Source organism: Tinamus guttatus, unplaced genomic scaffold (assembly GCF_059628265.1).
Source record: "Tinamus guttatus ecotype Peru unplaced genomic scaffold, ASM5962826v1 Tinamus_guttatus_pri_ptg000153l, whole genome shotgun sequence".
Classification (NCBI taxonomy): Eukaryota; Metazoa; Chordata; class Aves; order Tinamiformes; family Tinamidae; genus Tinamus; species Tinamus guttatus.
In genome coordinates, this window is record NW_028288687.1 from 167980 (window position 1) to 182717 (window position 14738).

At 42.3% G+C, this 14738-nt stretch overlaps 1 protein-coding gene across 1 annotated transcript in view; it reads right to left on the reverse strand.

The window, feature by feature from the left end:
- LEPR (leptin receptor) overlaps window positions 1–14523 on the reverse strand; it is a 33387-nt gene extending 18864 nt beyond the window's left edge. Inside the window, exons 1-6 of the mRNA XM_088522422.1 lie at window positions 14467–14523; window positions 11637–11945; window positions 10798–10915; window positions 3611–3816; window positions 1912–2057; window positions 1051–1195 (exon numbers count right to left, since the gene is read on the reverse strand). Coding sequence (XP_088378548.1) covers window positions 1051–1195; window positions 1912–2057; window positions 3611–3816; window positions 10798–10915; window positions 11637–11945; window positions 14467–14506 — 964 coding nt within the window. The 5' untranslated portion in view covers window positions 14507–14523. The remainder of the gene's footprint in view (window positions 1–1050; window positions 1196–1911; window positions 2058–3610; window positions 3817–10797; window positions 10916–11636; window positions 11946–14466) is intronic.
- Between the last annotated feature and the right edge of the window lie 215 nt (window positions 14524–14738).

Below are 14738 nucleotides of genomic sequence, written 5' to 3' on the forward strand. Positions count from 1 at the left end.
GCCACATGTCACAGGCCTTGCCCTGGCTGGGTACCAAATTGCTCACGGTGGGGAAGGTCCCGTGCAGCAGCCTGCGGACACCGTGCAGGCCCATGCTCAGCCCCGCACACCGTAACGTGCAACGGCTACAAATCCCAACCTCCCTTCCATGCTTTGGGCTCAACTCCAGAGCCTCGCACTACGCTAGCAGACAAGGCATGAGGAGAAATTTCTCCTATCAAGTAGAGGACTAACACTACCAAGTGTCTTTTAAAATGGAAGAACTTTTAGAGGAAGAACTGCTTCTGGGTCTGAACACCAGGGACCTGGTGAATGAGCAACCAGGCAAAGCAGGAAACTCATAAAGCTACCGCCCTGGAGTCTGCGTGCATTACTGCAGAATTCCTTTAAATTCAATTTACTTAAATGCATTTTTTAAAATAAAAGTCTATGAGGAGAGGCTGAGGGAGCTGGGCCTGTTCAGCCTGGAGAAGAGAAGGCTGAGAGGGGACCTGAGCAGTGTCTAGAAGTACCTCAAGGGAGGCAGCGAGGAGGATGGGGCCGGCCTCTTTTCACTGGTGGCCACCAACAGAACTAGAGGAAACAGCTGGAAACTGAAACACCAAAAGTTCCACAGGAACTTAAGGAAAAATTTCTTAACAGTGAGGGTGACAGAGCCCTGGAACAGGCTGCCCAGAGAGGTTGTGGAGTCTCTTTCTCTGGAGATCTTCAAACCCGCTTGGACGCAGTCCTGTGCCACGTGCTCTAGGTGACCCTGCGTGTGCAGGGGTTGGACTGGATGATCCCTGGAGGTCCCTTCCAACCTTCAGCATTCTGTGATTCTATGATTCTTTACAGAGACAAAAGCAGAATCACAAGCAGAGCTATATGGAAAGAGAAGCAGCAGGAAAAAAGAATTTCCAGGGGAGTTTTCAGCACACCTCATGCATACAGATTACTGTACCACACCATGCAGCACGTGCTCACACATGTTCCTTCCACAAAACTGGAAAAATCCCTTCTATTCCAAAAGAAACTGCTCACTGCTCGGGGTGACTGCACACAGCTTACCTGCCGGGTGCAGGCTGTACAGCGTGCTCCAGTCGCTCCAGAACCCCGGGCCATGCAGACGCCTGCAGCGCACCTGAACGAAGCTCAAAGAATCGAGCAGCACGTCACCTACGGCCAGCGAGGTTTCTAGGACAACTTCTACCATCTGTTGGATTAGCAAAAGCCATTATTGATGGGTAACACTCCAGGGGAGGGGCCAGGGAGGAGAGAGAGAGAAGAAAAAAAGCACATGAGAGCAAGTGAGCGAGAAGTCAACAGGACCAAACAAATTGTTAGTCTAAAGAAAGTTGTTATTTTTAGGTAGCAAGATGGGTGAAACAAAGCTCTTGTCTTTGAATTTACTGTGAATTTGAATATGTTAGAAGTTGGATACCCCAGTGGAAAACATGTTATTTTGTTATGGGCTGCTAATTATAAACCACTTTTTACCCAGATCTAGCTGTACAGTTGCAAAAGAAAAAGCAACCCACTTGTAAAAGCTATAAATATTAACTACACACGCATCTATTATGGCATTTGCGTTCTGCTGAGAGACCTTTGCCTTTAGACCTCACAAAACCCAGATGTGCATCCAAAAAGCAGGATGGGAGTTTGTGTAACCCACAATCCAAAGGGCAGTGGCTCTCCTAGTATAACAGACATGAGGTCCAGCCTGCAGCTGCACCACAGCACTGATGTTACGAGGCTCTGCTGCGCACGGGAGCTCGGCAGGGAACCACGTGCCATGCCCAGCCGGGCTACTCAGCCCACCTGCACCACAACCCCAAGGACAGGCAGCACGGTAAGAACTCCAGGACTCACAAAGAGACCCTCAGACGCGCACTGCTCCATCATGAAACAGAGGGAACAGAGCTGACTCACCTGCCAGACATCCTGACTTGAATTTCCAGAGATCTTGACTTCATACTTGAGCGGATATGGCATCAGCACGGGGTCAGACCAGCACATCTTCACTTGACCTTTCTCTGTCATTTCTAGATGCAGGTTCAAAGGTGGTTCAGGCTTTACTGCCAACAAATTACACAACAAGTTTACTGCTAAGATTATTGCCTGTGACTGCTGGCTGTAACTTTTTTACTGATTCAGAAATCTCCTTGACACCTTTTCTTCAAGCTCCGTTTTCAAAAGCTGCTCTACAGCTAATGTTGTGCAATATCCCCAGGAAAGTGCATCCTGGGAATACTACATAGTTAGCTGTCAGGCCATGCTCTTTGACCTAATGCTAACCTTAAAACGGAGCGAATTTCTTGCCTTGGGCAATGACTGTACTCAGCAGCCAAGCACTAACTTACCTGTTTTGCTGAAGAGATGGTTGAGAAGGATGGAGTGCTGTGCTGAGCAATTTGCTCGGCTCCTTAACAGGCAGGAGATAATGTCCTTGTATTGTACACAAAGACTTTCTAAATATCCCCATCCCTTCTACAGTGATTATGGCTACAAAAAAAGGTCTCCAGTAGAGCTACATTAAGGCAGAGGGAAAATGGAGGGTTTCAGAAGGTTCCCACACAGGTACAGAACTCTCTGGAGGAGGAAATGGATGGGCAATTTAGAATGATGATTAGTATTACATTCACTCTTCCTCGGATAAAAGTAGACAACCCAGATCCTACTTTTACCTGCTAGCGAGATCTTTCCTATCACTGCCATGTCTTTTGGTTGAGCTTGTCCTCACTGGGCACTCAGCTTCTCCCAAGGAAGGGTAATACCCTACTAAAAACCACTGCAGATTAAACAGCATGTGCCACTCTGAGAAGAAAGCACTTGCAAGCATCTTAGGCAGCGGGCACATGTTCACTTGTGGTTCCAGCTGCCCTGGGTGCCCCTCACTCGCCTTCACCCCTGCCAGAGGGAAACACCAGTGCCAGGTGGAGAGTTACGCTGCCGACTCGGTGGCTTTGCTAACCCGGGTAATATGGGTGCAGCAGTCACCCACTGGGACTGACATTGCTTATCCAAATCTTGCATGGCATCTCAGAGCAACTAATTAACGAAGGGGAAAATTTGTGAGAAGTTCACAACTTTTGAAGCATGACTTAGTAATTTCTGCATCACATTTTTGTGTATCCTAACTATATTATAACACAAATAAGTTCTCATTCTGCTGGTTCTACTGATAACATTTATGCGCATACAACTATCTTGCATTGGCATTTGTATTTTTATTTTCAATCTGTTTTTTACTGAGCTAAGTCTTAGCAGAGCACATCTTAATACTATACATTTTAGAAATATACTTTACCAAGCAGAACAACCTAATTATGTCACTGCAAACACTGGCAGATGCTGCTCTGAATGTTGACATTTTGTTTAACATAATTTAAAAGCAGCATGATGATGAATGTAATCCCTCATCTTTGAAACTACCCATCTAAAGGCTTTTCAGCCTGCAGTTTTGTCTGAAAAACACATCGGATAAGAAGTTTACAAAACACTTCTTTTTCCCCCTGCATTTTTGGAATTTGCCAAGATTTGCAACTCTGGAGTAATGACACCAAACTAATACCAAATAATGCAGCTGACCCCTGCAGCTTACTGGTGAGCAACGATACCAAATACTCACCCACGTTGATGGGCTTGACAGACATTAGAGGTGACCAAAGGGGTGTCACACCGATCGTGACCTGCAGCCACAGGATGTAGGTGGAGTTGAGTCTTGGGGAGGGAATGCAGCACTCACAGGTGTCGTAGGCACTGCAGTCACAAGGAGCAGCCCTTACAGTCCCTTTCAGGGAGCTCGTGGACACTTCTCCCAGCGGCAGCTCCGATCTACAAGGAAAAGAAAGAAAAAAGGAAAGAAAAAGTAATTGTCCTGAGAGTCTGTTTTAGTAGAGGGCATTTCTCCACCTTCTGGATAAGGCTTATCTACAACAAAAACTACTAAAAAAGATGAGTTGCCTAAAAAGGCAGTAATGTTTACTGACTGGTTTTGCCTTGTTTCTTCTCCTCTTTTAAATGTTTTTCTAGGAAAGTAGTTAATCTACTTCATGACAATTATTCCTAAGGGTTGACCTTAAAAAACACGTGTTACCATACTAGATGAGATCCATAGCTCTGTAGGTCTAGTTTCCAGCTCTTGGTGGCAGCTAGTACTAGATGCTTCTTAGGAAGACGAATTTACCCTAGAGCAGACAAATTGGGAATTCTCTTGCCCTCGTAGAGATTACATTCCAATTCCTAGTCATGAGACACAGCAGTAAAAAACAAAACATATTTAATATTCCTTCCTAAGCTACATAATAATCAAAAGCCCTTATTCCAGTGAAGAGGAAATAAGTTTTGCAATTGAATGAAGCTATGTAACCCCACCCTTCAGAATACATTTTAGAATTAGTTGTCAACAACTTACAGTACTAGGAGAGGGGGAAAAAAAACAAAAGAAAGTCTTAACTTTGTACAGTTAATGCTAAGCTAAGGCTTCAGCTATTCTGGGCAAAGCATGTTTGCTTCTTAGATAGTTTGACTTTTCTTAAGAAAGCAAATTATTTAATCACAAATATGACCACTACTATCCTGAACATGCCTATGGAAACTATTTCACCAAGTAACTCTTATTGCATTTTGCTTTGATTCCTTCTCAGGATAAATATCATGAGACTATTTTTGACTGAATCTCCACATTTAGTTTCTTTTTTTTTTCTCCTATCAGTACTTTTTACTGATACATGTATCAGTACATGCAAAAATTACATGGCGTAAGAAACTTTCATAGTTTTAAATAATGCCCTGCAGCACAGCCATAATGTGTGTTTCATAAACAGTTTGGTCAAATTTCCTAATAACATGATTTCATTAGATTTTAAAGGAAACAGATAACAAAATAAGTAGTGCATACAGATACATGCATCCATGCATTATGTCTCTTGTTGATACACAATACAGGATACAAAAAGAGCATATGCATTCACACTGGAGCACCGGCCACCACATTTAGGTTATACTTGTGAAATAGGTATTGCCATTTTCCCCAGGCAATTTCCCATATTCACATCAGTACACAGACTCCTTTCAAGCCAGGGTGCTTTCCATGTATCTTTACAGCAATGTATAACTACTGCATTACAGGTGTTTTCAATCCCTGTCTCTGCTAATTTCAGTCAAATTATTTCCCATTTATAGGCAATGCACAAGTAGACCCAAAGCTGCTTCTATACTGAGAGCAATCAGCAGTTCCCATCTATTCCAGAAGTCATCCCTTGCGCCTTCCTGCTTTGGGTCCTAGCTCTATAAATAAAATCATATTTTGAATTATTCTTAAATAATTTAGGATTTTTTTCTCTATAGCAATGACTTAATTATTAATGCAGAGAAAGTAAATTAATAAAACAAGAACCTTTCTACCCAAGTTTGAAATACCTTCATAGTTGAGCTGATTCATTTTACCACTTGAGCTCAGGAAGGGGATGAGAACTCCACATTTGGCAGGGGAAAAGGGATAATGACTTTCTGCCTCTGTTTTCCAATCAATTGAGCCCATGGGAAGCACACATGGTTCAGTGATCATGTTACCACAACCTGCCTTATTTAGAAAAAGAAATGTGATTTTGAAAGGCTGGAAACTACGGGGAGCTCAAAAGGGCTGTGCTCTGCTGTTACCACCCTCCAGTCTTGAGTAGTTGACAGTTGTTAGAGCTACAGCCAGTCGGCACTGGCATCCCTGTAGTATTCCCTACAGTATTCCCTGCCAGCATTCACAGACTTGGGGACACAAGTAGTAAGCAACTTTATGCTAATGGTACCTGGCAGACATACAGCCTCTGTATTTCTTGGAGTGCTTTTTCTCTCCTCAATGCGGTCCCACTTCTTTCTCCTTCATTACTTTAAAAAAAGTTCACAGATTCCTTCATGTTTCCCTGCCTTCTAGCACTGCTCACTGCTTTTAGAATTCGTCTCAAGAAAAAGAGGAAAAATGAAAGAAAAAAAAAAGGGAAACCAGCCACACAGTCAACCCTTAACAAATCTGTAATTATTTCTAATTAACCTCCACCAGATCCAGCCTTGCTCCTGTGGCTTAGCAGTGAGTACAGCTGTGAATGACAGGTTTCAATCTTTTAAATAACACTTCCATGAAGATACCAAATTACAGTAATCTGCATTCTGTACTTAAATTAGCACTGCAATAGCTCAGCTTTTGTAGTCAGTGAAGACTACTAGTCTCAAAAAACTTGAAAATATCTTATAACAATTACACATTATGCAAAGATATTAAATAACCCAGTATGCAACTAAGGCTTCCCTTTGGGCTTCAGGAACACAAACCCTGAAAGGAGGGTCACCAGTGTCTCAGGATCTTCCCCAACCCCTTTGCCCATCTACAGCATACAGAAAATTGAGATGTGAAAGAGCCAATGAGCCTGCACACTGCAGCATTTCAAAGCACATCTACATCCTTCAAGGACAGCGGCAAGAGCGCCGAGAGCCCTGATCCCGTCCCTCCGGAGCGGGGCTCCATCCCGTCCCTCCGGAGCGGGGCTTTCACCACGCTGTGCCCAGCCATCGGGCATCACGCGGCTCCCTCCGCCTCACTCCAAACACCTCCGAGGCTGCTTCTGCCTTCTGGGCTCCTGGATGCAGCCCTAAAGCTGATCCAAGCTCAGAGCCAAGCTCTCAGTGCCAACATGCTTTTCAATCCCTCACTTTTCTCACTTCCTCGCCCGCAGCAGGCCCCGGTGCGCTGGAACACTGCCCTCTGCATTGCTGCTTGCCCAGGCATGAGCACAAACAGCCAGAGCTCACTGGGGCCTTGTAATGTTGCTCATTTGACACAATCAGCCCCACCTGTGTCTTTTAACCATGTAAAAGCAGACCTATTTGGAAGGCTAGTTACCACTCACACACCTTTTTCCTAATCACTCCTGTGATTATTTCAAATTTGAACAACTGAAGTGAGCTAACAGGCACCAAGATTGTCTAGGAAAGAACAGCAGAGCCTTCATGCGTTGTGCTGTGCTAATGCTGTGTCTGGAAGGTCATCTGTTCAGGAGCAAACAGGCACGGGCTGTTATTCCTTCCTCTCCCTCTGCTGCTTTCTGTTGGGTTTGTAGGGATGCAAGCGGAACCGTGGCTCCGTGCCACGCAGGTCCTGCACCACTCGAGACAGAAAACCACCAGCACCTTGCCTTCATACCGCAGCCTCCTCCTCCTCCGACCACCTCCCTGCCTTTCCAGGCCACTAGCACAAAGCACAGGAAAAGGCTGAGCTATGTTACCAGATGCCAGGTACACTCTGTTCTCGGAGGAAGATATCCAAAACCTAACAAATAGGATAATTGTATTTGCATTTCAGCAGACTGGAAAGACGCAGGGACTAACTCACAAAACTGAGTTCAGGATAAGAGAACAGACAGCTTCAGGAAAGGGACCGTATCAATTTGCTCCGAGCTCCAAGAAAGACTTGCCAAGCCAGGGCGAAATGTTTTGTGACCCAAACTGAAGCAAACGAGTGGAAAGCTGAAGTGTTTTGGAAAACTGCCCCAGCTGGGGACCGCACGGGTAGCCCATCACCTTTGCTCTGGCTGCACACAGACCCAGGCCTAGAGTAGCTGCTGATGCTAAACTACAAACACTGATTTTAGACAAGCCTGTGCTCATGAAGCCCTCAGAAATCAGGAGGGGGCAGTGCCTTCATGCAGCAGAATCAAAGAAATACTCAGGAGAAACCTGAAACAAAGCAAAAGCAGCAGGCAGTTAAAAACAGAAACCTTCCATTACACTGAGAACAAGCTGAGAGAAGCTCAACAGGAGCTTTATATCACACAAACACAGGCAAATCCAAAAAAAAAAAAACGTGGCAAGGGCAGGGGGAGAGGGCTTAGAAAATATATTCACAGATATTAATGTCCCTGATTAGTTTTGTATTGCTGGCTGCTGGAAATGGAGAGATGTTTTATCGTGACACAGAGGGAAACGCAAGAACCAGAGGGGCTAAACACACACCTCTGTGTGGGTTAGCAGAGCCCACCTGGGGGGTTGACTGACAGGGGAGGGCAGATGAGCAAAGGCAACGTGACTTCAAGATGGAAACACAGGACTGAATTTAGGAGACTCCAGAGGAAGAGAGGAAAGGGAAAAAACACCCTACCACCAAAAAGCACTGCATGCTCTGAACCGCAAAGGAAAATAATGCTGCAACACGGGCTGCTCTCCAAGGCTTGCCTTTCTGTTCTGCTCCAAGTTCTGCACATTCCAGCTCCTAAAGGTTTTGTATTTCAGCTACACTTCACAATCATAGAATGCTTAAGGTTGGAAGGGACCTCTAGAGGTCACCTAGTCCAACCCCCTGCACACGCAGGGTCACCTGGAGCACGTGGCACAGGACTGCGTCCAAGCGGGTTTGAAGATCTCCAGAGAAGGAGACTCCACAACCTCTCTGGGCAGCCTGTTTCAGTGCTCTGGCACCCTCACTGGTAAGAAATTGTTCCTTAAGTTCCTGTAGAACTTTTGGTGTTTCAGTTTCCGGCCATCACCTCTAGTTCTGTCGGTGGCCACCAGTGAAAAGAGACCAGCCCCATCCTCCTCACTGCCTCCCTTGAGGTACTTCTAGACACTGCTCAGGTCCCCTCTCAGAATTAGTCGTAATTTAAGCTAAACTAATCTTAAAATTAGTAATAATCTTAAATTAGTATTCATTACTGTCTACAGAAAAGGCACATTGCGACAAGTGCTCAAAATTCACTGATACTTGCTGACACAGGTGAATTCACCTGAGTCCCTTTGAAAGCACCCTGAGGCTAACTGATTTCATTTTATTCAATTACTAAGCAGGCTTTACAGTCTTCGTAGCATATACAACTGCAAAGATCCTTCACTTATGGCAGACAATTAATTTGTCTAATTGCACTTCAGAATAAACTCTCTACTCCCCCAAAAGAGGCTGCTAGGAAAGGTCAAAAGCTTCATCATTGCTCCTGTCTGAGCCTCTCATAGAGGAAACAGCCCCAGACTGAACAAAGCATTTTCTGTTCAACGCTACTGGATATCATTATAAGCAGGCAAATTGTGGGTGTGTAAAATGAAAATGATACTTCTAATGTTGAAAAACTCAAAACTGGGGAGAACCCAAGTATTTTCTTGTAGTTTCTTCTAGGTCATTATTTTTTAGCTTGTCTGTCTTATATGTGAGAATCCTGGCATGATCTCCAGACTCCCAGGGAGTAACAAATGCCAGGAATGCATATTTTAAAACTGGGAACGCTTTCAAGGTATTTTGGCTCATATGAATAAAATGTTAAGGTATCAGCAAGCCAACTGGGAAAGCTGTCACTTTACCAAAATATGAAATGTTTTGCTAGCTGTTCTCCCAGAACACAGAGACCCTGAAAGACAAACATTAACATGAACTCTGGAAAGCAAAACAATTCTCCAAAGGCAGGGGCCTCACTGCATCTTGCCCTCACACAGAAAGTAATCAAATACACAAGTGCCACCAGGACTTCTGTTAGCCTGTATGGTCAGCTTGCCTCAGCTGCATGAGGCTGAATTCCCTTTGTAGGAACCTCTTCATCCAGCTGGGACTTGAATTTGCTGTTCCATGGGCATTAGGCACACCAAAAATCAATATACAGAGTACCACGCTAGGATTACTGGCTAACATATTTCTATTTTTCAGATGAGAATGTGGATGAAACAGACACAAAGGCAGATTTACTTCTCCCACAAAAAAAAGAAGTGCAATGGTATTTCAGAATTGTAGGTCATGAGGAACACTGGAAACAGGAACCCACTTGAAATCTGGCTTCTGGTTTAAAATATTCTGTCAACTGAAAACCCACATTCGTTACTAGACAAGAAAGCTGTTGTCTACTCTTACAACAGGGAGAATTTGTGGTACATGATAACCGTCATCCAGATCGGACTTTTTAAATAGAAGCTGTCACCTGTAAATTCAGCATGGCGACTATTTGTACTTAGCCTGTTTCCCAAGGAAATTTAGTCTGTGTGGTCATGCTGGCTATAATGACACTTCGCTCTCAAACAATTTTTGAGCCTGCTGAACAGACAGAAAGTATGACACCTTCCAATCCATCAGTAATACAGAAAATTCCATATGGAATTAAATTAATTATTAAATAATTAAATAATCATTAAATATTAAATTAAATTAAATAATTATTAAATATTAAAATTAAATAATTATTAAATTATTAAATAAATATGGAGTTAAATAGATCCTTTTAAGACCAAATCGAAGAGGTCGTGTACAAAAAGACCTGCCCACCTCACAGAACAGTAATCAGGATCATTAACATCCACTACCTTTCCAAGAACATTTGCCACAGCGACAGCTACGCAGGTGGCTGCTCACCCCTCAGAGGCTCCAAATGATTAGAGGAGCATTGGGCATTGTATTAAGTACGAAAATCAGTTACTTCAAGATGGATAATATTTTGGACAAAAGCATAAAAAAGGCAGAACCAAGATCACAACTTCACAATTAAGCATCTGTAAAAGCAAAGATACTGTAGCAAGCCAACACTGACTTACCTAAAATAACCCTTTTAAGAAAGGCACATGGAAAGGATAGAGAAGAGGAACTGCCCAATGCTAATCACTTCTTATTCAAAGGCAGAACCAGAAGCTTTCCATGCTGTCTTCGATTACTGTTTTGCAAGAAAAGAGCATAAGATTTTCTGCCTGTGAAGCTGATACCACCACTGTGCTGCCAGCTTGCGAGACCACAATTGGTGCTTGAGAAAATGCTTTCAGATTCTTGATAGCAGCAGTGACAAACTCGACATAGTCTGTACTTACACAGCATATAAAAGATTAATCTTCAGATCAGGTCTCATGTACAACTTCAAAAACCGCAGGCCACAGACTAACAGGTCCAGGTCTCCTTTAACCCAGCATTCAATATTCCAATTTGAATCTAAACAGAAGAAAGGGATTAAATGTTTCTGAACTATATTAAGACCAAGAAACAATTGAAATGCCAGAGTAAAATCCACTCGAAAAGAGAGGGCATTTAACCCTCTATCCATCAAGATGCTGCTGGGCATCTTGTGTGCAAATATTTATGAACGATTTAGTCTAGCAGTCTTCAAAAGGCATTTATTTGTTCCATAAGACAGTTCTTATAAAATGAAATTCTACTCTCCTGAAGTCAAGGGGATTGCTGCCACCAACAGCAGCAGGCCAGTACGTTGCTCAAAGATTGAGTATATGAAAGGAAAAAACACCCCAGGAAAAAAAAAAATACAGTTTAATTCATGAACAGATACTTTCAAAGGCTTCACAGTCCAGGCAGAAGAGACAGCTCCCAGGCTCCTCCTCCTCCTCCTGAAGGAGTTTAAAGCCTGCAACTGCAGAAGTATTTAAACTATTTCCTATAGTGGCTAAACACCTTCTAAGACCTCGGCTTATGTCCACATATGCAGTGCTGCATATTTTATTCAATTCTCCCCTAGAAAGACAGTCAAAATTTTTTCCTCCTTTGAATCTATGCTATTCAGTTCCAGCCTGCTTTCATTGCAGGCTTCTGTGAGAAAAGCTTTGACCATACTATGTGGTCTGCTCTGCCTAAAAATGACTCCTCAAACTTCTTTTCTGAAGAACTAATAACTGATTATGCTCTTGAATGAAAAACCTACCCGTCTCCTGAGAAGCCGAGATGCTTGTTTCTGAAGGAATAAACATCCTTGCTTGCATGCTTGCTCTGTACAAAGAGCAATCAATGTTATTATCACCCCAAAGGCAACAGAGAAAACTTTCTTCAGTCATTATCCAGGGAGAATTGGCTCCAGCAGCTCCATGCTCTGTACTGAAACCAGACCAGCCTGCTACAGCTCTAGCAGAGAGAGGACTCAGAAGTGTCTCATTCAGCAGCACACAAGGTAATGAAAAGTTCCTGGGAGGAATCTGATAGACCATACAACGGGCGACTGCCATGTGAAGAAAGTCTGCAAATACGAAAAAACAGAAACAGTTGCATTAAATGAAAATTAAACTAATTCCAGGGGTTAGTCCCCACACTGGAGACAAAAGTCGTTGTAAGCACCCCCTCTGAGGTGGTGTCTCACAACTGACAGACACCAGCCTTTGCCCCACTGCACGTAAATTTTTGTTTCCCCAGGCTCTTGAAAGACCAAGACAGGGAGGAAGCATCCCTCCTGCGCAGCGACTCCTAAATCTGAGTTCATGCACTTTACAGATAGGAATCTTCTCTCTCCCTGCAGTACGGGGACGTTTGCAGTTCAGATATTTATGATATGACTCCATTGCTTCAGAAAAAAAAAATAAAACCCACTGTAAATGACAGAGATACTTCGCACCTCTTAAATCCCAAAGAAGAGTTTCACAAGGACATATGACGATGGCAACTATACAATCTAAGGGCATTATCTGGGAAATGAGATGCAGGGAAAACCATTATCTTTTCCATCAGACTGGGATTCCTCCAAATAAAATCCCTCTGACCACCGTTGTAGCTCTTGTTGGTAAGTCATAGTTTGAATTACGCTAATAATGACTTTGAGAATGATGAACACATCTTTCATAAATAGCTTACTGTAAAATACTGAACAAATCCCAAAGATTAAAGCTGTAGTAAAGGAAAGACAAGGGGTTGGTCTGTGTACTTCCTTGTTTCTAACATTTAACTCAGTAAAGGCATTAAAACTTTAAACAGTTTATTGTGCAGAAATTTATTCACGTTCAGTGCCTTGCAAAACCAAAGAAAACTTCTCTCTGCCACTATCACTGTTTCATTAATAGGATATAAGCATAAGCTAACTAATACAGAACTATAAAGGGGAAGTTTTTCAAAAGCAGATGCACTAAAAGCAGATACATATTACTATCCGGTGTGTTGAGAGATTTCATTTTCCTTACACACAATTTATATTACCAGGCTCCCAAAAGGTTCTGCTCCCTTCTCTTCTCTTGCTTAACAAGGCAGAGTTTGTGCCTTTGTAAATACCAGCTTCATTAGGTCTCCTGGCTCCATGTGGTGGAGGTTCAGTTGACTGAACAGACTATTAGTTCAAATTCCATGATTAAAGAAGAACAAATGAGTAAATGACATGACTGCCTATGAAGCAGGAGAGATAACTAATACACTATTCATTTTATAGAAACAGCTGGGGGAAAAAGATTCCTGACAGTCATCTGTTTTACATTTATATATATATATATATATATATATATAAAATGTATATATATATATATATATATATATAAATGTAAAAAAGACCTTCCCCTTCCCTTATGTATCATACCAGATGTCATGGGATTAGCTAAATCCTATAAATTCAAAATGTATGCAGCTAGTTATCATTTCTTCAGAAGTACATAAAAGAAGGAACTATAGTGTAGTACAATACAGATCGTGGAGCACAGGATTGGTTGCTATAGTTCTTAAAAGTCCTTTAATAAATCTTAGCATATACCTATTGATAGACAGCATGCATTAAGAATATTTTCCAGGTATGGATGAAACAGTTTGTCCATAACACAGACACACAGCAGGCCATGGTTCTGCTTCTCAAATGGCACCATAATTCCATGCCTAGGTTAACGAGGCTACCAAGACGACACTCATGGGTATTTGCCTGCTTGGAAACAGAGCAGGATGGCCACTCAGTGGCCTCCTCACTAGCCAGCAATCCGTGAGACCCGGCTCCAAAGCAAGCTCTCCAAAGCATCCAGGTACTTTCATTAAAAGGTACAGAAAACGTTCACATTATGCAAGGTGTTTAAAAAAGTATTTTTCAGAAGTGCAATATTTGATACCAAGTAGATAAAAGTATGTATATTGCCTGATGAGTTCTTCATCTTTTGTGAAGATGTGAAAAGCCACCAACTGAAACTAACTTTGCTGGATTATAGTATTTGCTTTCTCTCTAATCATCATCACAAACTTTTAAACAGTTACTTTCTTAATCTGGAAAATGAGAGGAAGGCAAATGGCAGCTGTCTCTGAACAGCATACACCAATATTGTCATAGACATTTCCCAAATAGAAAAACAAGTTACTGTATTTAGCAACATTTACAGTGAATTGAGCACCCTTCAGCAGCACTGTGCATGTGAAAGCAGATATAGTATATGTGCCTGTGTACAAATACAGAACTAAAATGTAAAGTGAACTTGTGGCAATCCTGAACTAAACACAAACTTTCCAATCAGTTGCTAGGTCACCTGCATTTTCCCTTCCACTTCTGGACTTGTTAGGTAACAGAATAAATTATTCATAAACTTCTAATCTTTGCACATTTTCACTGAGGCATTTGCTTTAATATGTTTTGATTCTGCACAATGAAAAATCACACTATTTGCATATTCTAGTAGCATATTGTGAAAAGATTCCCATCCAGGAGAATGTTTTTAAGTGCCACTGTATCACAAAAACAGAGACTACTCTTCACCTCACACTAATTTACAATATACCTGTTTTTAAAAACAATGTTTAAGGTAACTTACCCAACAGCACAAACACGATCAGAATGATTTGCCAACGCATCTTGTTTTGAACAGCTGAGCTGGAAAACATACATAAGATTAACTAAGAGTTGATAATTACCAGTCTATTCTTTTATTAGGATTTGGTACACACACACACACACACACACACACACACACACATATTCACACAAATTCTGTCCACATCCAAACACAAGCATTTTTATATTTTAGAAAAATTACAGAGGACATGAGAGTAAAACACAGAGACTGGCTGTCTTTCTGGTTAACCA